This window comes from Bradysia coprophila, unplaced genomic scaffold (genome assembly GCF_014529535.1).
Source record: "Bradysia coprophila strain Holo2 unplaced genomic scaffold, BU_Bcop_v1 contig_93, whole genome shotgun sequence".
In the NCBI taxonomy this organism is placed as follows: Eukaryota; Metazoa; Arthropoda; class Insecta; order Diptera; family Sciaridae; genus Bradysia; species Bradysia coprophila.
The window spans coordinates 691,045-717,209 of NW_023504021.1; the positions used below are offsets into that span (position 1 = coordinate 691,045).

Genomic DNA, 26,165 nt, shown 5'->3' on the forward strand with positions numbered 1-26,165 from the left:
CTTCGGATGCTTTCGTTAAAGTTAACGTTTCCGCTCCATAAGTGAGCACTGGAAGGACACAAGTGTCGAAAACTTTGCGTTTCAGACTATTATTCATTTTGCTTTTGAAAATTAGTCTGAGTTTTCCGAACGCTGCCCATGCAAGACCAATCCTACGTCTTATTTCTGCAGTTTGGTTGTCCAGACCTAACTTCAGCTTATGTCCTAGATATACGTAGCTGTCGACTCGTTCAATGACAGTGTCACCAATTTTGATTTCTCTATCGTCCCCGATGTTGGTCATGACTTTTGTTTTCGATAAGTTCATCTTGAGGCCAACTTTGTTTGCCTCTTCACTTAACTGTTGTAGCATAAGCTGAGCCTGACCTAGATTCGCTGCTATCGGTACAATGTCATCAGCGAAGCGGAGATTGCTCAGGTACTCTCCATTTATCTTTATTCCCATTTTACTCCAGTTTAACTTCCTAAAAACACTCTGCAGAATCGCCGTGAATAATTTCGGTGAAATGGTGTCACCCTGCCTTACACCTCGGCCAATTCTGAATTTCTCCGTGCTCTTATGAAGTTTTATACATGAAGTAGCATTTTTGTACACATATCGAATTGTGTTGGAGTACCTTGAGTCTACTCTACATTCGTCTAATGCGTCCAATATCGACCATGTTTCCACTGAATCGAAAGCTTTTTCGAAGTCTATGAATAGCAAGACTATGTCGATGTTGTATTCACGACACTTCTCAATAAGCGTTCTCATCACTTGCAAATGGTCGTTTGTGCTGAAACCAGATCTGAAAGCAGCTTGTTCAACAGGTTGGTAGAAGTCGAACTTGTTAGTGTTCCTCTTCGTAATGATTTTCATAAACAACTTGTAGAGTGTTGACAATAGGCTTATGGGTCGGTAATTTTCCAGCTTTGTTATGTCTCCTTTTTTATGCAGCAATGTAATTACCGCATTTTCCCAAGCTTCTGGTACTTCTTCCCATTGGAGACATTGATTAAACAAAGCCGTGATTGCCTTTAATAAGGAGTCTCCATCTAGTTTAATGGCTTCCACTGGAACACCATCTTCTCCTGGAGACTTTTTGTTTTTCATCTCGGCTACTGCGGCCTTGACTTCATCAACAGTTATGTCGGGCATATCATCCGATCCCACGTTTCTTATTATTGGTCTATCTTCGGTTTCTTCCGTTGGACTCTGTCTTGCTGAAGAAAACAAATTCTCATAAAATTCTGTTGCAATATTTAATATCGCATTTCGATCCGTTTGGATCGTTCCTGTTTTGTCTCGTAATTTGAAGATTTCTTTTTTGGCGTTTGTCATTTTTCTCCGTAGGACTTTCATATTGCAGTTAGCTTCAATTATGTTTTGAGCCAATTGGACATTATATTTTCTTTCATCTGATCTCCTTGCTTTGTTGATACTTTTAGACAAGTTCCGGTATTCCACCGAATCTCGTCCTCCGTTTTTTACCAACTCTGCTCTGCTTGCGATCAGGTCTAATGTTTCTCTGCTGAGTTTTGATTCTTTCCCTTGGACGGATTTGCATTTGGATTTCATGAAACCCATTATTGTATCGACGATTTTGGTATTCAATTCGTCCAATGTTTCACATTGATTGTTGACGTTATCTAATTCGGCAGTCATTTTCGTAGCAAATTCTTCATTTTGTGTGTAAAGCCGTTGTACGTCAATCCTTTCACTTTTCTGAACTAGTTGTGATCTTTGAAATCTGGTATTTAACGTGACTCTTGCACGAACCATTCGGTGATCACTACCTGTTGAAAAATTGTTTAGGACCGTAACGTTCTTAACGGTTGACTTACAGCCAGTTATGATGTAATCGATCTCATTTTTCGTTACACCATCTGCACTAGCCCAAGTCCATTTACGTTGAGGCTTTCCTGCAAAAAATGAATTCATTGCGTACAAATTGTGTTGCTGTAGGAAGTTGAGTAAAACATTTCCACGCTCATTTCTTTGGTCGTTGCTAAAACTGCCAATAGAAACTTCGGAGTCTTCTTCTCGTTTTCCCAGCTTCGCATTGAAATCACCGATGAGATATTGGTAATGTGATGGGTTTTCGTCCAGAGCTTTCTCGACATCTTCATAGAATCTTTCTACTTCTTCGTCATCATGGGTGGACGTGGGTGCGTAAACCTGAATTAATTTGACACTGTATCTGTTATTTATCTTCAGGCTTACGTATATCACTCGATCGGATATGCTTTTCGTGTGAGTTATGCGATCCGACCACCGCTTGTTTATGAACAATCCGACACCGTGCATCAGCATCTGACTGTCACTTCCTCGGTAGAAGAATGTATGCCCTGATTGTAATTTCAGGCATTCCTCTCCAGGTTTTCTCACTTCGCTCACTCCCACAACATCCCATTTTATCTTTTCTAGCTCTTCTTCCATTTCTTGCATTTTTTGTCTTGACGACAATGTTCTGGCATTATATGTGGCAATGTATAATTCGTTGTGGCTTCGTTTGAAGGTTTTTAGCATTAAAACACCACGCTTGCTACTGCGGGTTGGTGAGTATGAAAGCTTTACTTTGCTCGCCCCCGGTAATCCCCGAGCTCTGACCCGCGCATTTCTGCACGTACCGGGACCACAGTGCCTATCAAAGTGCACAGTGCCCGACGGGGTAGTGTTACTCTTTTTGAACATTCTTTTCCATAAAGCTTTGCCCATTCTTTTGAACCTATCTGAGCAAAAGGTTATTGACGTCTTTTAAAGGACGTCGTTGAAAAGCTTAACCTAGTAGCTAATAAGAATTCTGGGATCGTTCTATCCTTGGGCTTCCTGATCGTGTTGTTTCGCCTCAACGTTGGTCCCTTAACCCCAATTCTTTCGGCTTCCAACTCACGATTCATTCAGCCTTAAGATTGATCTATCTAATCCTATCTTATCTACTGCTACGTCCTCGTTAAACTTCATTCCCTCCACTCTTTTTCAAACTGGCTTGGGACAGTCTTTGGCGGTGTTTCATATTTTCATATTTTCATATTGCTCATGAAATAATGTGTCTTTGAAAATTTCAACAGCGGTTCAGGTTTTTTTTAAGTTATTCCTGAAAAAATCTGTCCTCATTGAAACAATTGGTCGATTTTTCGTTTCTTTATGGAACTGCGGAAAGCTTCGAATACTGTTTGGAATCTAATGGGGCACTTGTTTGATCGCAAAAGTATAGTTGCTGTTTAGTCTGAGCTTTACAACGATACCAATCATGATATTCATGACTATCAACAAACATCTTTTCTTTTGTTATAACAAGAGCAAAATCTTCAGAGGTCGTTTTAACGTTGCATTTTGCAACGGAATAAAAGTAACACCAGATCTCACTCACAGCACCCACAGGCTATTAGACTAACACAAAGAAAACCAAAAGAAGTGATCCTTTCAAAAACTGTTTTATTTTATTTTAAACCGCCGAAAAGCAAACTCCTTTCCGAATTCTTTGGGAAAATAAAACGAAATTGCTGTTAATTTATTAATAAGTCCGAGCCCGTTTTCGAGTAATGAGCGATTGTTGCTGTCGAATGTTAAGGATCTGCACCATCATCATAGTTCAAAGAAGAATACGCTTTTTCAAGCCTGGTGTAATGAGTGTGATTTTTCTTGCCGGCTTACGTCCACCTCCGTTTTGGGGTTTTGGCAGCACATTTACGCGAGTTCTGTTTCTCCGTCAGTTTGCTATCGTAAATGACTGTGACTCTGTTTATTCCGTCAATCTGTCATCTCCTGTTGGTGTAGTCCCGAAGCGACAGCGTCAAATGTTGAGAGTACATCAAGCCCTTCACGTGAATGTCCTCGGGTCGTCTTGGAAATCCATCCCAGGAGTTCGAGTAATTCCCACCAATAGGTCACGCGTGCACCGCTTCCGACTGCCCGTTCGCGATCGGACGGTAATGTTGTGAAGGAAAATTCTGCGAATTTACCTGAAGCTCCGAATGTTTTCGAAGTTACATTTACCTGTTCGTTCAAAGTGAAACGTTCGACATTTGGCAGTTCAAAACATGGCGATAACGCGATCAGGTTCAAGTCAGCGGTAATTCTGCTTACAGAACGGAACCAGTCGTTGATCAAGTCACGACCAAGTCAAGCTGGCAGCAGGATCAAGTGTTCTTCCAGATTCTTTCACTGCTGCATTGAAGTCAATCCTTTTCCTCATGAATGAGCGTGCTGAACGTGATGAGTAGTTTGTTTAATTGGTAATTCTAACCGGTTAGTTAGTTAGTGGTGGTGCGGATGACCTGGATTTTTCAAGTTTAATCCGAGACTTTTCAAAACGTATTTTGCATTTGTTATTACAAGCTCTTGCTTTTGTTCAAAGAATGAATTTTAATTGGTATCAAATTTTTATATTCTCTCACAATAATGCTTAATTTCCACTCACGCCGTTTTGCCTCCGTAAACGGATTAAATGAAAATCAAGGCTATAAATGTGTCCAAAATCTAAAGACAGATTTTTTTCAAATCTCATTTTCGCACATCATTCGTATCGATTGGAAATATATACCTGAATATATATAAAAATTTGATAACAATTAAAACGCATTCTGTGTACAAAAGCAGATGTCCATAACCAGGCAAATCTTGGAAAATTGTCAGGAAAAGTTGGTCCATGCGGCAATGAGATCAGATTAGAAGCAATGAAGATGGCGCAACTGCCAGCCAATTGATAGGTTTTGCCGATGACCTGTAAATTATTTAGTAACAACATTGAAGTTGTTAAAGAAAATTTCGTTGCTTTTGAGCTTCGACTTCGGAATGAACGACGCAAATATTAAATATTTTGGAAACAATTTATTAGCATTTAGATATATCGCTCCATTCGTGATTTGAACAGACATTCACAAGCGCCGATGATACACGCGATGCCCAAGCCAATTATTAGGACAATAAACACTCCAATAAGATTGTCGAGGCCGAGTTCATATACAAAATTATCATTCGAACTAAAAAACTTGAAAACAAATCCGAAAATCAATTAATTCTGTCGCACAAGTCTACTTGTTCATAAAGTCTTACATCGCACGAACCACCGCCGCGTTTTTCCTTCCACCAACGCTTCTGTAAAGTCTGCAATTTTCCATTTTCTTGTAGTTTCAAGATGGCGACATTTACTTGAGATCGATAGGTAGAATCTGTGGAACAAGGAAAAGTAACTTTTTGGTGACTACTTGCAACATGCATTTGAAATTCTCACTTTTGGTCATTGCAATTCCATAACTCTTGCTGTCCAACACTGGCCCAACCTGAGTCAAGTCGCATCTTCGTTCTGTAACATATTCGATCGCAACTGATTCCATTAAGAATGCATATTTTCCTGAAAAATGTACCACTGGATGTAAGAAACATTTGCCTGCCGCACACCTTTCATGGAACGAATTATACGTACCATCCCCCTTCACCACACGACTGACACCCTCGGCAGAGTTTGATACGAATGCCGTTAATTCTGACGATTCCATGGCCGACCACATCGTTTCATATGTTGGATTATTTGAATTGCGGAAAAATGATGCGGTTGAACCGCCTTTGACTACCCCATACTTGATGCGAAATTGTCTGACCAAATCTTCAACACTTGCTATTGTATACTCGACGATATCATTAGTGGCAAAAGCGGCGCAATTGGCAGAGTACATTGAAACCATGACCAAGACGAAAAACCACCAGACTCCAGCAGCAAGTTGTGTTGACAGGGATCTATGGATAAAGTTTGGATCATAATAACTGAAATATTTGTTATTTTAAGCTGTAAAACGTTCGGTACACTGAACGAACTCCCACAGGCCAACTAGAAATCTTTTGGTGTCTTATCTTTTCGCCTATGATATGCCGTTAAATATTATTACCTACAAAACTGGGTACTGTTAGGGAGGCTACGCACATCCAAGATTCACTAGATCATCACAGCGACATTCATTATCACTAAGTATAATGCGTCCGCCGGACAAATAGAAGGAACGTTTCAGCAACTTTCATACCAACAAAAACACGTACGACGTACGAGTGTTTTGCAAGAACGAAACTTCGAACGTTCACACAAGTACATGTGAGTGTTTGGTTCTAATGTAGAAACACCGAAATATTTCTACATTGTTGCACAACACTCGTATACGTGTTTTTGTTGGTATTTACCAGCTTTGGTAAAGCTATTCCACATGTCTCGCATGTGACTGCATGGCTAGTGATGAAACAGAATAAAAGTTGACTTTCACTTTGCTTATGATTCGCTAGACTTCTACATGCAACAGGGTAAGACCAGCCACTTGTGGTTAGTTGTTTCCTTGCCACTGTCGCCATGGCCTGATAAGATGTTGGCGAAACAATTCTTTAAAACTTTTGAGGAATTATGAAATGCATTGCACGGATTTAAACAGTGGCAGGAACCATTTCTCCAATGGGAAGAAGTACCAGAAGCCTGGGAAAATGCGGTAATTACATTGCTGCATAAAAAAGGAGACATAACAAAGCTGGAAAATTACCGACCCATAAGCCTATTGTCAACACTCTACAAGTTGTTTATGAAAATCATTACGAAGAGGAACACTAACAAGTTCGACTTCTACCAACCTGTTGAACAAGCTGCTTTCAGATCTGGTTTCAGCACAAACGACCATTTGCAGGTGATGAGAACGCTTATTGAGAAGTGTCGTGAATACAACATCGACATAGTATTGCTATTCATAGACTTCGAAAAAGCTTTCGATTCAGTGGAAACATGGTCGATATTGGACGCATTAGACGAATGTAGAGTAGACTCAAGGTACTCCAACACAATTCGATATGTGTACAAAAATGCTACTTCATGTATAAAACTTCATAAGAGCACGGAGAAATTCAGAATCGACCGAGGTGTAAGGCAGGGTGACACTATTTCACCGAAATTATTCACGGCGATTCTGAAGAGTATTTTTAAGAAGTTAAACTGGAGTAAAATGGGAATAAAGATAAATGGAGAGTACCTGAGCAATCTCCGCTTCGCTGATGACATTGTACCGCTAGCAGCGAATCTAGGTCAGGCTCAGCTTATGCTACAACAGTTAAGTGAAGAGGCGAGCAAAGTTGGCCTCAAGATGAACTTATCGAAAACAAAAGTCATGACCAACATCGGGGACGATAGAGAAATCAAAATTGGTGACACTGTCATTGAACGAGTCGACAGCTATGTATATCTAGGACATAAACTGAAGTTAGGTCTGGACAACCAAACTGCAGAAATAAGACGTAGGATTGGTCTTGCATGGGCAGCGTTCGGAAAACTCAGACTAATTTTCAAAAGCAAAATGAATAATAGTCTGAAACGCAAAGTTTTCGACACTTGTGTCCTTCCAGTGCTCACTTATGGAGCGGAAACGTTAACTTTAACAAAAGCATCCGAAGATAAATTGAGAGTGACACAAAGAGCCATGGAACGGAGTATGCTCGGAATAACACTCAGAGACAGAATGACGAATCAATGGATTCGACAACAAACCAGGGTCGTTGATGTCATGGAAAGAATAGCATCTCTGAAATGGAGCTGGGCGGGACATATTGCAAGAAGGACAGACGAACGTTGGACCAAAAAGATCATGAACTGGCGACCATATAAAAGACGAGCTATAGGTAGACCACCAGAGAGATGGACAAACGGAATTAAGAATATTGCAGGTACAAACTGGCAGCAAATGGCAATGGATCGTACGAAATGGAAAGAAGTTGGAGAGGCCTACATCCAGCAGTGGATAGAAACAGGCTGAAAAAGAAGAAGAAGAAGAAGAAGGAACCATTTCGCTAATTTCAACTTTGATAGCAAACAAGCAAAAGTAGTGGTAGCGTGACAATCTTTATGTTGCATTGTACCTCGGCAAAAACATGCAGTTCATCATACTAAATTGACCGTCATCTTTGGCTTCTTGTTGACTTAAATAAGATGGTGTGAAACGACCAAGAATATACATCAAACCAGAAACGACCATATATGCAATAGCTAAGCTAATCCAAACGCTCGGTGAGAATGGTCCCATAAATGAAAACAAAGCCGGTGGCTTTCTACTTGGTTTTCTATACAGTATTGAGATGCCTGTATTCATAAATGGTGTTGAAAATTCAACCACTTCTTCGCGTTCAGATGTGATTGTTAGATCGCCGATTGCGATATCAGCGTGATGTTGAATTAACTCCGTAACGATACGGTCCCATGCGCCTGTTCTTTTATCGCTATTGTAGGGAGCCAGTTGAATTGTATAGTTGAGGTCTAGTATTTGGGATATTTCATCTATCAAATCAATTGAGTAGCCTTCAAATTGATCATTTCCGGTAAGAGGTTTGGCCGACTGTTTTAGCATCACGTACGGCTCATTCTAGAAATGATATTGAAAAAAAAAAATAGAAACCAAAACTGTTACAAGTTTTACTAAATTTTTCCGACTTACTATCACTGACGTTATTTTCAACGTCTGTCCTTGTGCTGAATTCTCATTGCACAGAAAAATCGCAATAAAAAACAAATGAAAAACTGACAATAATTTCACCATTTTCTGCCTTAGCTTAGAATTTTCTACGCAAAATAATCACATCAATTCCGTAAATAATATTAGACTATCATGCAAAAAATGATCTTTTTCAACTGATCGTTTATGAACTACTACCACCTGTGTGCGATAAAATTGTCATGCAGATAAGTATGGACTGGAGTGCCTCTTTGCACCCGGGTGCAAACAGTGTCGAATAGATAGATAGATTAAGTGGCTTGAATGTATATTATATTCATGGACTCCTGCACCTTTGCCGCCGATGGGCCTGTTGTTCGTGGCGACGTATTTTTTTTGAGTATCTATCAATTCGAAATTATTGTAAGAAATCATAGAGCATGTTCACTTCGGTAGTCTAACCGGAACCCATAGGGCATGAGTTCATCGCTCTTTATTTATTTATTTCGCTCTAACGATTGACGATGCTATTTGCACTCGAAATAATCGATTCATTATAATAACATTTGCTTTTACATTAATCCGGAAAAAGTTTCTTGGGTCGCTATCCTTACTAATTCATCGTCTTACAAAATTTAACGTGAAGACGTTTCGTAACGAAGCTTTCGTTCGATCACAAAGTTGAACTGCGAATGGTGAAAATGATTCTATTTTTGTTTCTTCAACATTATACATAACAACGGAATCTACCACGAAAATATTTCCTGTTATTATTTGCAACCGGGTACAAATACCATCTACAGTTTGGAGATGTTCGAATGAGAGAGTGAATTAAAAATAAATACAACGCGTGTTCAAAAGAGAGGAAAAAGCGACACATCGTATTTAAAAATAGCCAGCGAAAACTGATGACCTTGCGCTCGGAACGTAAATGATACCAAAAACACTGTTTTTCACTCACAGTTAGATTTTCCCTTGATTTGGTGAATTGGAGACATTATATTTGATTTGAGTTTTATTAGATCAGCATTCTGAAAATAGTACATAGTTGATGTTGATACAAAATCAAATTGTAAACAACAATTCGAGAATTATGAGTTCCTGTGAACTCTGGTAAAACAAACAAACTTTAATTTTCATTTAGTGAAACATACTAGACATCAAAATCTGAAGTGAAAGCATTTTTGCTCATAATGTCCACAGCTGGGCTTGAACACTTCTTTAGTAAGCTAACAAGACTTCGCTGAGTCTAATTATGCCACACCTCTTTGAATAAAAATATCGGCTGAGCTCGAATAATTCTACGCTGAGCTTTAACAAACCTCCGCTGAGCTCTAATAATTCTCCGCTAGGCTTCAGTGAGAGTCCGTCAGGTCTGAACCAATGACATAATAGTGGGATAGACAGGCCTTCTATGTAAATCTTTTGTTCAAGCGGTGAAGCAAAAGCAAATACGAAATATTCAAGTGTGTGTGTGAGTACCTTAAATTTATGGTTCTTACGTATTTTCGTACTTATTTTGAAATATAGGAAATATATGAAATTTGTATTTTCACTCTTTCTTCGAAATTGGTTTAAAGCATTTCTTTCTTTGAAAATTAAATATTAATCGAACTGAAATTTTTATTTCATGTAAACAATCTCTCATTGTCCCCAAAATTGAACTAGTTTTGTGATTTTTTCTCCTTTTCGATCGAATGTTTGTTTTTATAAGAAATCTTGACGATCGGAGAATTCAATCAGTTGGCTGAATTTATAAACTTTCACGGTCAGTAGTCACGCATAATAAAAATGTTAGCATCGTCAATATTAAAATTTCGGGACATTTCTTTTTAAAAATTATAAAATTTGTCAGAAAATGTGTGTAATTAGGTAGTGAATTGTTTATGTGTAATTGGTAGTAGCAGCTATCGTTTCAAGTGGTCAAAGTTGATTTCGAAAAGTCTGCAACAGTTTCACCGACTTGTCAAAAATAATTGGAATGTGTAAGTGTGTGTGTCTCAAGTGTATATTACACAGAGTTTACTTTTGCTTCACGATTTCGTCTACGTAATTCCTCTCTATCTTACTATTATCTCATTGGTCTGAACACGTTGTAGTAAGGCAATGAAGCTAAGCGAACAGTCAATAATCATCAGCGGATACATAATAAGTGTTCTTCTTCTTCTTCTTCTTCTTTTTCAGCCTGTTTCTATCCACTGCTGGATGTAGGCCTCTCCAACTTCTTTCCATTTCGTACGATCCATTGCCATTTGCTGCCAGTTTGTACCTGCAATATTCTTAATTCCGTTTGTCCATCTCTCTGGTGGTCTACCTATAGCTCGTCTTTTATATGGTCGCCAGTTCATGATCTTTTTGGTCCAACGTTCGTCTGTCCTTCTTGCAATATGTCCCGCCCAGCTCCATTTCAGAGATGCTATTCTTTCCATGACATCAACGACCCTGGTTTGTTGTCGAATCCATTGATTCGTCATTCTGTCTCTGAGTGTTATTCCGAGCATACTCCGTTCCATGGCTCTTTGTGTCACTCTCAATTTATCTTCGGATGCTTTTGTTAAAGTTAACGTTTCCGCTCCATAAGTGAGCACTGGAAGGACACAAGTGTCGAAAACTTTGCGTTTCAGACTATTATTCATTTTGCTTTTGAAAATTAGTCTGAGTTTTCCGAACGCTGCCCATGCAAGACCAATCCTACGTCTTATTTCTGCAGTTTGGTTGTCCAGACCTAACTTCAGTTTATGTCCTAGATATACATAGCTGTCGACTCGTTCAATGACAGTGTCACCAATTTTGATTTCTCTATCGTCCCCGATGTTGGTCATGACTTTTGTTTTCGATAAGTTCATCTTGAGGCCAACTTTGCTCGCCTCTTCACTTAACTGTTGTAGCATAAGCTGAGCCTGACCTAGATTCGCTGCTATCGGTACAATGTCATCAGCGAAGCGGAGATTGCTCAGGTACTCTCCTCTCCATTTATCTTTATTCCCATTTTACTCCAGTTTAACTTCCTAAAAATACTCTGCAGAATCGCCGTGAATAATTTCGGTGAAATGGTGTCACCCTGCCTTACACCTCGGCCAATTCTGAATTTCTCCGTGCTCTTATGAAGTTTTATACATGAAGTAGCACTTTTGTACACATATCGAATTGTGTTGGAGTACCTTGAGTCTACTCTACATTCGTCTAATGCGTCCAATATCGACCATGTTTCCACTGAATCGAAAGCTTTTTCGAAGTCTATGAATGTCGATGTTGTATTCACGACACTTCTCAATAAGCGTTCTCATCACCTGCAAATGGTCGTTTGTGCTGAAACCATATCTGAAAGCAGCTTGTTCAACAGGTTGGTAGAAGTCGAACTTGTTAGTGTTCCTCTTCGTAATGATTTTCATAAACAAGTTGTAGAGTGTTGACAATAGGCTTATGGGTCGGTAATTTTCCAGCTTTGTTATGTCTCCTTTTTTATGCAGCAATGTAATTACCGCATTTTCCCAGGCTTCTGGTACTTCTTCCCATTGGAGACATTGATTAAACAAAGCCGTGATTGCCTTTAATAAGGAGTCTCCACCCAGTTTAATGGCTTCCACTGGAACACCATCTTCTCCGGGAGACTTTTTGTTTTTCATCTCGGCTACTGCGGCCTTGACTTCATCAACAGTTATGTCGGGCATATCCTCCGATCCCACGTTTCTTATTATTGGTCTATCTTCGGTTTCTTCCGTTGGACTCTGTCTTGCTGAAGAAAACAAATTCTCATAAAATTCTGTTGCAATGTTTAATATCGCATTTCGATCCGTTTGGATCGTTCCTGTTTTGTCTCGTAATTTGAAGATTTCTTTTTTGGCGTTTGTCATTTTTCTCCGTAGGACTTTCATATTGCAGTTAGCTTCAATTATGTTTTGAGCCAATTGGACATTATATTTTCTTTCATCTGATCTCCTTGCTTTGTTGATACTTTTAGACAAGTTCCGGTATTCCACCGAATCTCGCCCTCCGTTTTTTACCAACTCTGCTCTGCTTACGATCAGGTCTAGTGTTTCTCTGCTGAGTTTTGATTCTTTCCCTTGGACGGATTTGCATTTGGATTTCATGAAACCCATTATTGTATCGACGATTTTGGTATTCAATTCGTCCAATGTTTCACATTGATTGTTGCCGTTATCTAATTCGGCAGTCATTTTCGTAGCAAATTCTTCATTTTGTGTGTAAAGCCGTTGTACGTCAATCCTTTCACTTTTCTGAACTAGTTGTGATCTTTGAAATCTGGTATTTAACGTGACTCTTGCACGAACCATTCGGTGATCACTACCGGTTGAAAAATTGTTTAGGACCGTAACGTTCTTAACGGTTGACTTAATCCAGTTATGATGTAATCGATCTCATTTTTCGTTACACCATCTGCACTAGCCCAAGTCCATTTCCGTTGAGGCTTTCCTGCAAAAAATGAATTCATTGCGTACAAATTGTGTTGCTGTAAGAAGTTGAGTAAAGTATTTCCACGCTCATTTCTTTGGTCGTTGCTAAAACTACCAACAGAAACTTCGGAGTCTTCTTCTCGTTTTCCCAGCTTCGCATTGAAATCACCGATTAGATATTGGTAATGTGAAGAGTTTTCGTCCAGAGCTTTCTCGACATCTTCATAGAATCTCTCTACTTCTTCGTCATCATGAGTGGACGTGGGTGCGCAAACCTGAATTAATTTGACACTGTATCTGTTATTTATCTTCAGGCTTACGTATATCACTCGATCGGATATGCTTTTCGTGTGAATTATGCGATCCGACCACCGCTTGTTTATGAACAATCCGACACCGTGCATCAGCATCTGACTGTCACTTCCTCGGTAGAAGAATGTATGCCCTGATTGTAATTTCAGGCATTCCTCTCCAGGTTTTCTCACTTCGCTCACTCCCACAACATCCCATTTTATCTTTTCTAGCTCTTCTTCCATTTCTTGCATTTTTTGTCTTGTCGACAATGTTCTGGCATTATATGTGGCAATGTATAATTCGTTATGGCTTCGTTTGAAGGTTTTTAGCATTAAAACACCACGCTTGCTACTGCGGGTTGGTGAGTATGAAAGCTTTACTTTGCTCGCCCCCGGTAATCCTCGAGCTCTGACCCGCACATTTCTGCACGTTCCGGGATCACCGTGCCTATCAAAGTGCACAGTGCCCGACGGGGTAGTGTTACTCTTTTTGAACATTCTTTTCCATAAAGCTTTGCCCCTTCTTTTGAACCTATCTGAGCAAAAGGTTATTCGTCCTTTAAAAGCTTAACCTAGTAGCTAATAAGAATTCTGGGATCGTTCTATCCTTTGGCTTCCTGATCGTGTTGTTCCACCTCAACGTTGGTCCCTTAACCCCAATTCTTTCGGTTTCCAGCTCACGATTCATTCAACCTTAAGATTGATCTATCTAATCCTATCTTATTTACTGCTACGTCCTCGTTAAACTTCATTCCCTCCACTCTTTTTCAAACTGGCTTGGGACAGTCTTTGGCGGTGTTCGCTATGATTTAATAAAACTCCACTTAGCTGTGGTAGATCTCCGCTGTTAATTGAGTGTCCGATTAGCTACATCAGGCCTTACTACAACTTGCTTGTACCTAACGGCCACTTCCCAAAACCAAGCGGAGAATTATTAGACCTCAGCGAAGGTTTGTGAAAGCTCAGCGAAAAATTATTAGAGCTCAGCGGAGATTTGTTAAAGCTCAGCGGAGAATTATAAGAACTCAGCCGATATTTTTATTCAAAGAGGTGGCATAATTAGACTTAGCGAAGTCTTGTTAGCTTACTAAAGAATTGTGAAATCTGAACGAACATTTATTTACGCTCTTTGCAGTCTTACGAAAGGTACAAATGTAATAAATACTCTCTTATCGTTGAAAGAATGTCCGCTGAACTTTTGTAAAACTTTAAAAAACGGTCGGTGAACATTATTAATTTTATACGCTACCTTTTGTCAACTGTTTGATGATTTTTATAAAATGTCCGTCACTTTTTTGAAAGAAAATATTTTACCGCCGAATTGAATACAGCAAACATTTATTCCAGTACTTATAATAGCAGAGTGTCACAGTTGTATCGAAATATTTTCTGTGTTTTTGCATCGAGTAAAAAGTGTTTAGTGTTCAAATATGCCTTGGCGACCTAAAGAGACAATGCCCGAATATTGAAAGCGTAATAGGTGAGTTTCTTTGAATTTTTTCGGTGAATTTTTGTGATAAAATTTTCCATACATTTTCGGGAAACTGTCATGTCATTTCTCAATGACGGGCCTTAAACTCCCAAGTTGACGCTAGGGGCTATTGGGGTAGCAGTGATTTTCGTTTTGAATGCCTTGAAAGATAAATCTTCAAATGTTATATTTTAGTTGGTTTTTAACACTATTTTTCTTCTTCTTCTTCTTAATCAGCCTGTTGATATCCACTGATGGATGTAGGCCTCCCCTTTTGTCTTCCATTCTGAACGATCCATTGCCATTTGCTGCCAGTTCGTCCCCACCATTCGCTTGATCGAGTTCGTCCATCTTTCTGGTGGTCTGCCCAATGGTCGTGTCATTGGTGGTCTCCAGTTCATTGAGGCTCTGGTCCAACGTTCGTCTGTCATTCTCGCAATGTGTCCTGCCCAATTCCACTTCACAGATTGTTGAATCCTGAACGTAGAGTGTTTTCACTCTACAAATATAAATAATCAAAGGGTGCAATTAAATTAAAATTGGTCAAGTAGCCTAGCATTGGCCTATAAATACGTTGTATTGTACCGAAATAAATTCAGAACAAATACAGAGCTTGAACGGGCAACATGCCCTAAATGAGTGTTTGTTTCTCAATAGTAGTCCTACTGGCGCTTTCGAGCTGGGGAGAATATCCCACCAGTATAGTAGTAGAACTAGTAGAGTGACCGGAGTAGAATTTATGCAATCGGCTGGTAGCCTTTTGCCACTGGATTCAACAGAGATTCTATCCTTTCCATCACGTCTTAGACTTTCGTTTGTTGCCGAATTCACTGATTCGTCATTTTATCTCTAAGCGAAATCCCAAGCATACTCCGTTCCATTACTCTTTGTGCTACTCTGAGCTTGTTTTCCGATGCTTTCGTTAGTGTTAACGTTTCTGCTCCATACGTCAGCACCGGTAGGACACATTTGTGTTCATTTTGCTTTTAAAAATCATCCTAAGTTTTCCGAATCCTGCCCATGCAGTACCAATCCTTCTTTTGACCTCTGCTGTTTGATTGTCTAGACCAAGTTTTAACTTGTGGCCAAGATACACATAGTTGTCGACTGTCATCAGCGATGTTTGTCATGATTGTTGACTTCGATAGAGACCGACTTTGCCCGATTCTTCGTTCAGCTGTTGTAACTTGACTTGTTCTTGGTCCAGGTCCGTTGCTATCAAACCAATATCATCTGCGAATCGTAGATGACTCAAGTATTTTCCGTTAATGTTTATTCCCATCCGACTCCAATCCAATTTTTTTTAAATACTTTCTAGAGTTAATGTAAACAATTTCGGTGAGATTGTGTCTCCTTGTCTTACACCTCTTCCTATTTTGAAATTAGCCGTGTTTTCATGTAACTTTATGCACGACGTAGCATTTTCATACACATACTTGATCGTGTTGGAATACCTCGAGTCCACTCTACATTCGTCCAATGACTCCAATATTGACCACGTTTCGACCGAATCAAACGCTTTTCATAGTCTTTGAATATCAAGATTATGGGAATCTTGTTTTCCTTGCATTTCTCAATCAGTGTTCTCATCACCTGCAAATGATCATTTGTGCTAAGCCCGGATCTGAATCTGCTTGACAGTTTTACATTTTTTTTCTTCCATAAAATAACCAGACGGACCAGTTGAGTGGACTTCCGGCTGAGTCTCAACAGAACTTAGACATTTTGTAAAAACCGCTACATCCTAATGGCTATACATTAGCGCATAGGCTTGCGTGGACTAAATTTTTGTGCCGTCCCACGAAAGCTAAAGGCTACTTTTAAACAAAAAAAAACCTCGTCCGCGCAACGGCTTCATGTCAGTTTCAGAAAAAAATCTTCAGCGCCCCGCCGGATTCCTGTTAGTTTTCTAAAAAGTTTTTGTCCACAACTGTTTCGGTTTCGACTTAGGTAGCCTAAGTAAATCTTATGTAAAACTCATGATATTTAACAACAAACTTTGATTTTTCTAATGCGTGTCATTTGTGAAAATTTTACGTCTGAAAAGTTTTGGTCGTCTACACTATGCTCACCAGAAAAATTAATACCCGAATATGAGCCCGATAAATATTGGCCCGTGGTTAGTCTTTGTGGACAGGTATGATGCATTGTATTGGTGTGATTACCAAAAAAAAAACTGTTTGAAATATCAAATACATGAGTTTAGCTTCGTCAAGACAAAAAATGCAAGAAATGGAAGAAGAGCTAGAAAAGATAAAATGGGATGTTGTGGGAGTGAGCGAAGTGAGAAAACCTGGAGAGGAATGCCTGAAATTACAATCAGGGCATACATTCTTTTACCGAGGAAGTGACAGTCAGATGCTGATGCACGGTGTCGGATTGTTCATAAACAAGCGGTGGTCGGATCGCATAATTCACCCGAAAAGCATATCCGATCGAGTGATATACGTAAGCCTGAAGATAAATAACAGATACAGTGTCAAATTAATTCAGGTTTACGCACCCACGTCCACCCATGATGACGAAGAAGTAGAAAGATTCTATGAAGATGTCGAGAAAGCTCTGGACGAAAACCCATCACATTACCAATATCTAATCGGTGATTTCAATGCGAAGCTGGGAAAACGAGAAGAAGACTCCGAAGTTTCTGTTGGTAGTTTTAGCAACGACCAAAGAAATGAGCGTGGAAATACTTTACTCAACTTCTTACAGCAACACAATTTGTACGCAATGAATTCATTTTTTGCAGGAAAGCCTCAACGGAAATGGACTTGGGCTAGTGCAGATGGTGTAACGAAAAATGAGATCGATTACATCATAACTGGCTGTAAGTCAACCGTTAAGAACGTTACGGTCCTAAACAATTTTTCAACAGGAAGTGATCACCGAATGGTTCGTGCAAGAGTCACGTTAAATACCAGATTTCAAAGATCACAACTAGTTCAAAAAAGTGAAAGGATTGACGTACAACGGCTTTACACACAAAATGAAGAATTTGCTACGAAAATGACTGCCGAATTAGATAACGTCAACAATCAATGTGAAACATTGGACGAATTGAATACCAAAATCGTCGATACAATAATGGGTTTCATGAAATCCAAATGCAAATCCGTCCAAGGGAAAGAATCGAAACTCAACAGAGAAACATTAGACCTGATCGCAAGCAGAGCAGAGTTGGTAAAAAACGGAGGACGAGATTCGGTGGAATACCGGAACCTGTCTAAAAGTATCAACAAAGCAAGGAGATCAGATGAAAGAAAATATAATGTCCAATTGGCTCAAAACATAATTGAAGCTAACTGCAATATGAAAGTCCTACGGAGAAAAATGACAAACGCCAAAAAAGAAATCTTCAAATTACGAGACAAAACAGGAACGATCCAAACGGATCGAAATGTGACATTAAACATTGCAACAGAATTTTATGAGAATTTGTTTTCTTCAGCAAGACAGAGCCCAACGGAAGAAACCGAAGATAGACCAATAATAAGAAACGTGGGATCGGAGGATATGCCCGACATAACTGTTGATGAAGTCAAAGCTGCAGTAGCCAAGATGAAAAACAAAAAGTCTCCCGGAGAAGATGGTGTTCCAGTGGAAGCCATTAAACTAGGTGGAGACTCCTTATTAAAGGCAATCACGGCTTTGTTTAATCAATGTCTCCAATGGGAAGAAGTACCAGAAGCCTGGGAAAATGCGGTAATTACATTGCTGCATAAAAAGGAGACATAACAAAGCTGGAAAATTACCGACCCATAAGCCTATTGTCAACACTCTACAAGTTGTTTATGAAAATCATTACGAAGAGGAACACTAACAAGTTCGACTTCTACCAACCTGTTGAACAAGCTGCTTTCAGATCTGGTTTCAGCACAAACGACCATTTGCAGGTGATGAGAACGCTTATTGAGAAGTGTCGTGAATACAACATCGACATAGTCTTGCTATTCATAGACTTCGAAAAAGCTTTCGATTCAGTGGAAACATGGTCGATATTGGACGCATAAGACGAATGTAGAGTAGACTCAAGGTACTCCAACACAATTCGATATGTGTACAAAAATGCTACTTCATGTATAAAACTTCATAGGAGCACGGAGAAATTCAGAATTGTAATTGTAATTCAGTAAAATGGGAATAAATATAAATGGAGAGTACCTGAGCAATCTCCGCTTCGCTGATGACATTGTACCGATAGCAGCGAATCTAGGTCAGGCTCAGCTTATGCTACAACAGTTAAGTGAAGAGGCGAGCAAAGTTGGCCTCAAGATGAACTTATCGAAAACAAAAAGTCATGACCAACATCGGGACGATAGAGAAATAAAAATTGGTGACACTGTCATTGAACGAGTCGACAGCTATGTATATCTAGGACATAAACTGAAGTTAGGTCTGGACAACCAAACTGCAGAAATAAGACGTAGGATTGGTCTTGCATGGGCAGCGTTCGGAAAACTCGGACTAATTTTCAAAAGCAAAATGAATAATAGTCTGAAACGCAAAGTCTTCGACACTTGTGTCCTTCCAGTGCTCACTTATGGAGCGGAAACGTTAACTTTAACAAAAGCATCCGAAGATAAATTGAGAGTGACACAAAGAGCCATGGAACGGAGTATGCTTGGAATAACACTCAGAGACAGAATGACGAATCAATGGATTCGACAACAAACCAGGGTCGTTGATGTCATGGAAAGAATAGCATCTCTGAAATGGAGCTGGGCGGGACATATTGCAAGAAGGACAGACGAACGTTGGACCAAAAAAGATCATGAACTGGCGACCATATAAAGGACGAGAGATGGACAAACGGAATTAAGAATATTGCAGGTACAAACTGGCAGCAAATGGCAATGGATCGTACGAAATGGAAAGAAGTTGGAGAGGCCTACATCCAGCAGTGGATAGAAACAGGCTGAAAAGAAGAAGAAGAAGAAGTATAGGCAAATACTATTCGTAAATTAATTGTAACGATTGTCAGTAAATGAAGAATTAGTTGTAATTCCTGCCGATTAGGGAATGTGACCGGGGAAATTAAAAAACCGGGAAAAAACCGGTTAACCGGTTTACCATTTCCCGGGATTTTTTTTCATTTACCGGTTAACCGACCTGCAAAAATTGAATGATTTTTACATTTTTCCTTTGCAATAATACCTTGAATTGAATTATTCTTCTAGTTGCATTACAGCATTACATCTGATTTGAACTCGTTGTGAACATTTTCATCACATTTTCATCGTAAATTGCACCTCAAGATCAGCCCTAGACTGAGAAAAAAGGATCAGTTTATTTTGCGTTGCTGAGCTGGACAATCATGCTGTAATTTCTATTGTAATTGAATTTTCTTCTTCTTCTTCTTCTTTTTCAGCCTGTTTCTATCCACTGCTGGATGTAGGCCTCTCCAACTTCTTTCCATTTCGTACGATCCATTGCCATTTGCTGCCAGTTTGTACCTGCAATATTCTTAATTCCGTTTGTCCATCTCTCTGGTGGTCTACCTATAGCTCGTCTTTTATATGGTCGCCAGTTCATGATCTTTTTGGTCCAACGTTCGTCTGTCCTTCTTGCAATATGTCCCGCCCAGCTCCATTTCAGAGATGCTATTCTTTCCATGACATCAACGACCTTGGTTTGTTGTCGAATCCATTGATTCGTCATTCTGTCTCTGAGTGTTATTCCAAGCATACTCCGTTCCATGGCTCTTTGTGTCACTCTCAATTTATCTTCGGATGCTTTTGTTAAAGTTAACGTTTCCGCTCCATAAGTGAGCACTGGAAGGACACAAGTGTCGAAAACTTTGCGTTTCAGACTATTATTCATTTTGCTTTTGAAAATTAGTCTGAGTTTTCGAACGCTGCCCATGCAAGACCAATCCTACGTCTTATTTCTGCAGTTTGGTTGTCCAGACCTAACTTCAGTTTATGTCCTAGATATACATAGCTGTCGACTCGTTCAATGACAGTGTCACCAATTTTGATTTCTCTATCGTCCCCGATGTTGGTCATGACTTTTGTTTTCGATAAGTTCATCTTGAGGCCAACTTTGCTCGCCTCTTCACTTAACTGTTGTAGCATAAGCTGAGCCTGACCTAGATTCGCTGCTATCGGTACAATGTCATCAGCGAAGCGGAGATTGCTCAGGTACTCTCCTCTCCATTTATCTTTATTCCCATTTTACTCCAGTTTAACTTCCTAAAAATACTCTGCAGAATCGCCGTGAATAATTTCGGTGAAATGGTGTCACCCTGCCTTACACCTCGGCCAATTCTGAATTCTCCGTGCTCTTATGAAGTTTTATACATGAAGTAGCACTTTTGTACACATATCGAATTGTGTTGGAGTACCTTGAGTCTACTCTACATTCGTCTAATGCGTCCAATATCGACCATGTTTCCACTGAATCGAAAGCTTTTTCGAAGTCTATGAATGTCGATGTTGTATCACGACACTTCTCATAAGCGTTCTCATCACCTGCAAATGGTCGTTTGTGCTGAAACCATATCTGAAAAGCAGCTTGTTCAACAGGTTGGTAGAAGTCGAACTTGTTAGTGTTCCTCTTCGTAATGATTTCATAAACAAGTTGTAGAGTGTTGACAATAGGCTTATGGTCGGTAATTTTCCAGCTTTGTTATGTCTCCTTTTTTATGCAGCAATGTAATTACCGCATTTTCCCAGGCTTCTGGTACTTCTTCCATTGGAGACATTGATTAAACCAAAGCCGTGATTGCCTTTAATAAGGAGTCTCCACCCAGTTTAATGGGCTTCCACTGGAACACCATCTTCTCCGGGAGACTTTTTGTTTTTCATCTCGGCTACTTGCGGCCTTGACTTCATCAACAGTTATGTCGGGCATATCCTCCGATCCCACGTTTCTTATTATTGGTCCTATCTTCGGTTTCTTCCGTTGGACTCTGTCTTGCTGAAGAAAACAAATTCTCATAAAATTCTGTTGCAATGTTTAATATCGCATTTCGATCCGTTTGGATCGTTCCTGTTTTGTCTCGTAATTTGAAGATTTCTTTTTTGGCGTTTGTCATTTTTCTCCGTAGGACTTTCATATTGCAGTTAGCTTCATTATGTTTTGAGCCAATTGGACATTATATTTTCTTTCATCTGATCTCCTTGCTTTGTTGATACTTTTAGACAGGTTCCGGTATTCCACCGAATCTCGTCCTCCGTTTTTTACCAACTCTGCTCTGCTTGCGATCAGGTCTAATGTTTCTCTGCTGAGTTTTGATTCTTTCCCTTGGACGGATTTGCATTTGGATTTCATGAAACCCATTATTGTATCGACGATTTTGGTATTCAATTCGTCCAATGTTTCACATTGATTGTTGACGTTATCTAATTCGGCAGTCATTTTCGTAGCAAATTCTTTTGTGTGTAAAGCCGTTGTACGTCAATCCTTTCACTTTTCTGAACTAGTTGTGATCTTTGAAATCTGGTATTTAACGTGACTCTTGCACGAACCATTCGGTGATCACTACCGGTTGAAAAATTGTTTAGGACCGTAACGTTCTTAACGGTTGACTTACAGCCAGTTATGATGTAATCGATCTCATTTTTCGTTACACCATCTGCACTAGCCCAAGTCCATTTCCGTTGAGGCTTTCCTGCAAAAATGAATTCATTGCGTACAAATTGTGTTGCTGTAAGAAGTTGAGTAAAGTATTTCCACGCTCATTTCTTTGGTCGTTGCTAAAACTACCAACAGAAACTTCGGAGTCTTCTTCTCGTTTTCCCAGCTTCGCATTGAAATCACCGATTAGATATTGGTAATGTGAAGGGTTTTCGTCCAGAGCTTTCTCGACATCTTCATAGAATCTTTCTACTTCTTCGTCATCAGTGGACGTGGGTGCGTAAACCTGAATTAATTTGACACTGTATCTGTTATTTATCTTCAGGCTTACGTATATCACTCGATCGATATGCTTTTCGTGTGAATTATGCGATCCGACCACCGCTTGTTTATGAACAATCCGACACCGTGCATCAGCATCTGACTGTCACTTCCTCGGTAGAAGAATGTATGCCCTGATTGTAATTTCAGGCATTCCTCTCCAGGTTTTCTCACTTCGCTCACCCACAACATCCCATTTTATCTTTTCTAGCTCTTCTTCCATTTCTTGCATTTTTTGTCTTGACGACAATGTTCTGGCATTATATGTGGCAATGTATAATTCGTGGCTTCGTTTGAAGGTTTTTAGCATTAAAACACCACGCTTGCTACTGCGGGTTGGTGAGTATGAAAGCTTTACTTTGCTCGCCCCGGTAATCCTCGAGCTCTGACCCGCACATTTCTGCACGTTCCGGGACCACCGTGCCTATCAAAGTGCACAGTGCCCGACGGGTAGTGTTACTCTTTTTGAACATTCTTTTCCATAAAGCTTTGCCCATTCTTTTGAACCTATCTGAGCAAAAGGTTATTCGTCCTTTAAAAGCTTAACCTAGTAGCTAATAAGAATTCTGGGATCGTTCTATCCTTTGGCTTCCTGATCGTGTTGTTCACCTCAACGTTGGTCCCTTAACCCCAATTCTTTCGGCTTCCAGCTCACGATTCATTCAACCTTAAGATTGATCTATCTAATCCTATCTTATTACTGCTACGTCCTCGTTAAACTTCATTCCCTCCACTCTTTCAAACTGGCGGGACAGTCTTTGGCGTGTTCGCTATGATTTAATAAAACTCCACTTAGCTGTGGTAGATCTCCGCTGTTAATTGAGTGTCCGATTAGCTACATCAGGCCTTACTACAACTTGCTTGTACCTAACGGCCACTTCCCAAAACCAAGCGGAGAATATTAGACCTCAGCGAAGGTTGTGTGAAAGCTCAGCGAAAAATTATAGAGCTCAGCGATTTTGTTAAAGCTCAGCGGAGAATTATAAGAACTCAGCCGATATTTTATTCAAAGAGGTGGCATAATTAGACTTAGCGAAGTCTTGTTAGCTTACTAAAGAATTGTGAAATCTGAACGAACATTTATTTACGCTCTTTGCAGTCTTACGAAAGGTACAAATGTAATAATACTCTTATCGTTGAAAGAATGTCGCTGAACTTTTGTAAAACTTTAAAAACGGTCGGTGAACATTATTAATTTATACGCTACCTTTTGTCAACTGTTTGATGATTTTTATAAAATGTCCGTCACTTTTTTGAAAGAAAATATTTTACCGCCGAATTGAATACAAAACATTTATTCCAGTACTTATAATAGCAGAGTGTCACAGTTGTATCGAAATATTTTCTGTGTTTTGCATCGAGTAAAAGTGTTTAGTGTTCAAATATGCCTTGGCGACTAAAGAGACAATGCCCGAATATTGAAAGCGTAATAGGTGAGTTTCTTTGAATTTTTTCGGTGAATTTTTGTGATAAAATTTTCCATACATTTTCGGGAAACTGTCATGTCATTTCTCAATGAGGCCTTAAACTCCCAAGTTGACGCTAGGGGCTATTGGGGTAGCAGTGATTTTTCGTTTTGAATGCCTTGAAAGATAAATCTTCAAATGTTATTTTAGTTGGTTTTTAACACTATTTTTCTTCTTCTTCTTCTTAATCAGCCTGTTGATATCCACTGATGGATGTAGGCCTCCCCTTTTGTCTTCCATTCTGAACGATCCATTGCCATTTGCTGCCAGTTCGTCCCACCATTCGCTTGATCGAGTTCGTCCATCTTTCGTGGTCTGCCCAATGGTCGTGTCATTGTGGTCTCCAGTTCATTGAGGCTCTGGTCCAACGTTCGTCTGTCATTCTCGCAATGTGTCCTGCCCAATTCCACTTCACAGATTGTTGAATCCTGAACGTAGAGTGTTTCACTCTACAATATAAATAATCAAAGGGTGCAATTAAATTAAAATTGGTCAAGTAGCCTAGCATTGGCCTATAAATACGTTGTATTGTACCGAAATAAATTCAGAACAAATACAGAGCTTGAACGGGCAACATGCCCTAAATGAGTGTTTGTTCTCAATAGTAGTCCTACTGGCGCTTTCGAGCTGGGGAGAATATCCCACCAGTATAGTAATAGTAGAAGTGACCGGAGTAGAATTTATGCAATCGGCTGGTAGCCTTTTGCCACTGGATTCAACAGAGATTCTATCCTTTCCATCACGTCTTAGACTTTCGTTTGTTGCCGAATTCACTGATTCGTCATTTTATCTCTAAGCGAAATCCCAAGCATACTCCGTTCCATTACTCTTTGTGCTACTCTGAGCTTGTTTTCCGATGCTTTCGTTAGTGTTAACGTTTCTGCTCCATACGTCAGCACCGCGTAGGACACATTTGTGTTCATTTTGCTTTTAAAATCATCCTAAGTTTTCCGAATCCTGCCCATGCAGTACCAATCCTTCTTTTGACCTCTGCTGTTTGATTGTCTAGACCAAGTTTTAACTTGTGGCCAAGATACACATAGTTGTCGACTGTCATCAGCGATGTTTGTCATGATTGTTGACTTCGATAGAGACCGACTTTGCCCGATTCTTCGTTCAGCTGTTGTAACTTGACTTGTTCTTGGTCCAGGTCCGTTGCTATCAAACCAATATCATCTGCGAATCGTAGATGACTCAAGTATTTTCCGTTAATGTTATTCCCATCCGACTCCAATCCAATTTTTTTAAATACTTTCTAGAGTTAATGTAAACAATTTCGGTGAGATTGTGTCTCCTTGTCTTACACCTCTTCCTATTTTGAAATTTGTGTTTTCATGTAACTATTATGCACGACGTAGCATTTTCATACACATACTTGATCGTGTTGGAATACCTCGAGTCCACTCTACATTCGTCAATGACTCCAATATTGACCACGTTTCGACCGAATCAAACGCTTTTCATAGTCTTTGAATATCAAGATTATGGGAATCTTGTTTTCCTTGCATTTCTCAATCAGTGTTCTCATCATGCAAATGATCATTTGTGCTAAGCCCGGATCTGAATCTGCTTGACAGTTTTACATTTTTTTTTTCCATAAAATAACAGACGGACCGTTCAGGAGTGGACTTCCGGCTGAGTCTCAACAGAACTTAGACATTTTGTAAAAACGCTACATCCTAATGGCTATACATTAGCGCATAGGCTTGCGTGACTAAATTTTTGTGCCGTCCCACGAAAGCTAAAGGCTATTTAAACAAAAAACTCGTCCGCGCAACGGCTTCATGTCAGTTTCAGAAAAAATCTTCAGCCCGCCGGATTCCTGTTAGTTTTCTAAAAGTTTTTGTCACACACTGTTTCGGTTTCGACTTAGGTAGCCTAAGTAAATCTTATGTAAACTCATGATATTTAACAACAAACTTTGATTTTTCTAATGCGTGTCATTTGTGAAAATTTTACGTCTGAAAAGTTTTGGTCGTCTACACTATGCTCAGAAAAATTAATACCCGAATATGAGCCCGATAAATATTGGCCCGTGTTAGTCTTTGTGGACAGGTATGATGCATTGTATTGGTGTGATTACCAAAAAAAACTGTTTGAAATATCAAATACATGAGTCTAGCTTCGTCAAGACAAAAAATGCAAGAAATGGAAGAAGAGCTAGAAAAGATAAAATGGGATGTTGTGGGAG

General features: G+C 39.6%; 1 protein-coding gene across 1 annotated transcript; it reads right to left on the reverse strand.

The window, feature by feature from the left end:
- Positions 1 to 4,791: 4,791 nt before the first annotated feature.
- On the reverse strand, positions 4,792 to 8,653 carry LOC119084747 (glutamate receptor ionotropic, kainate 1-like). The gene is made up of 6 exons (XM_037194817.1): positions 8,434 to 8,653; positions 7,862 to 8,361; positions 5,409 to 5,719; positions 5,217 to 5,336; positions 5,039 to 5,154; positions 4,792 to 4,973 (listed from the first exon to the last, which is right to left on the reverse strand). The coding sequence occupies exons 1-6, from the start codon at positions 8,533 to 8,535 to the stop codon at positions 4,824 to 4,826; spliced, it is 1,299 nt and encodes a 432-aa protein (XP_037050712.1). The 5' UTR covers positions 8,536 to 8,653; the 3' UTR covers positions 4,792 to 4,823.
- Positions 8,654 to 26,165: the final 17,512 nt, after the last annotated feature.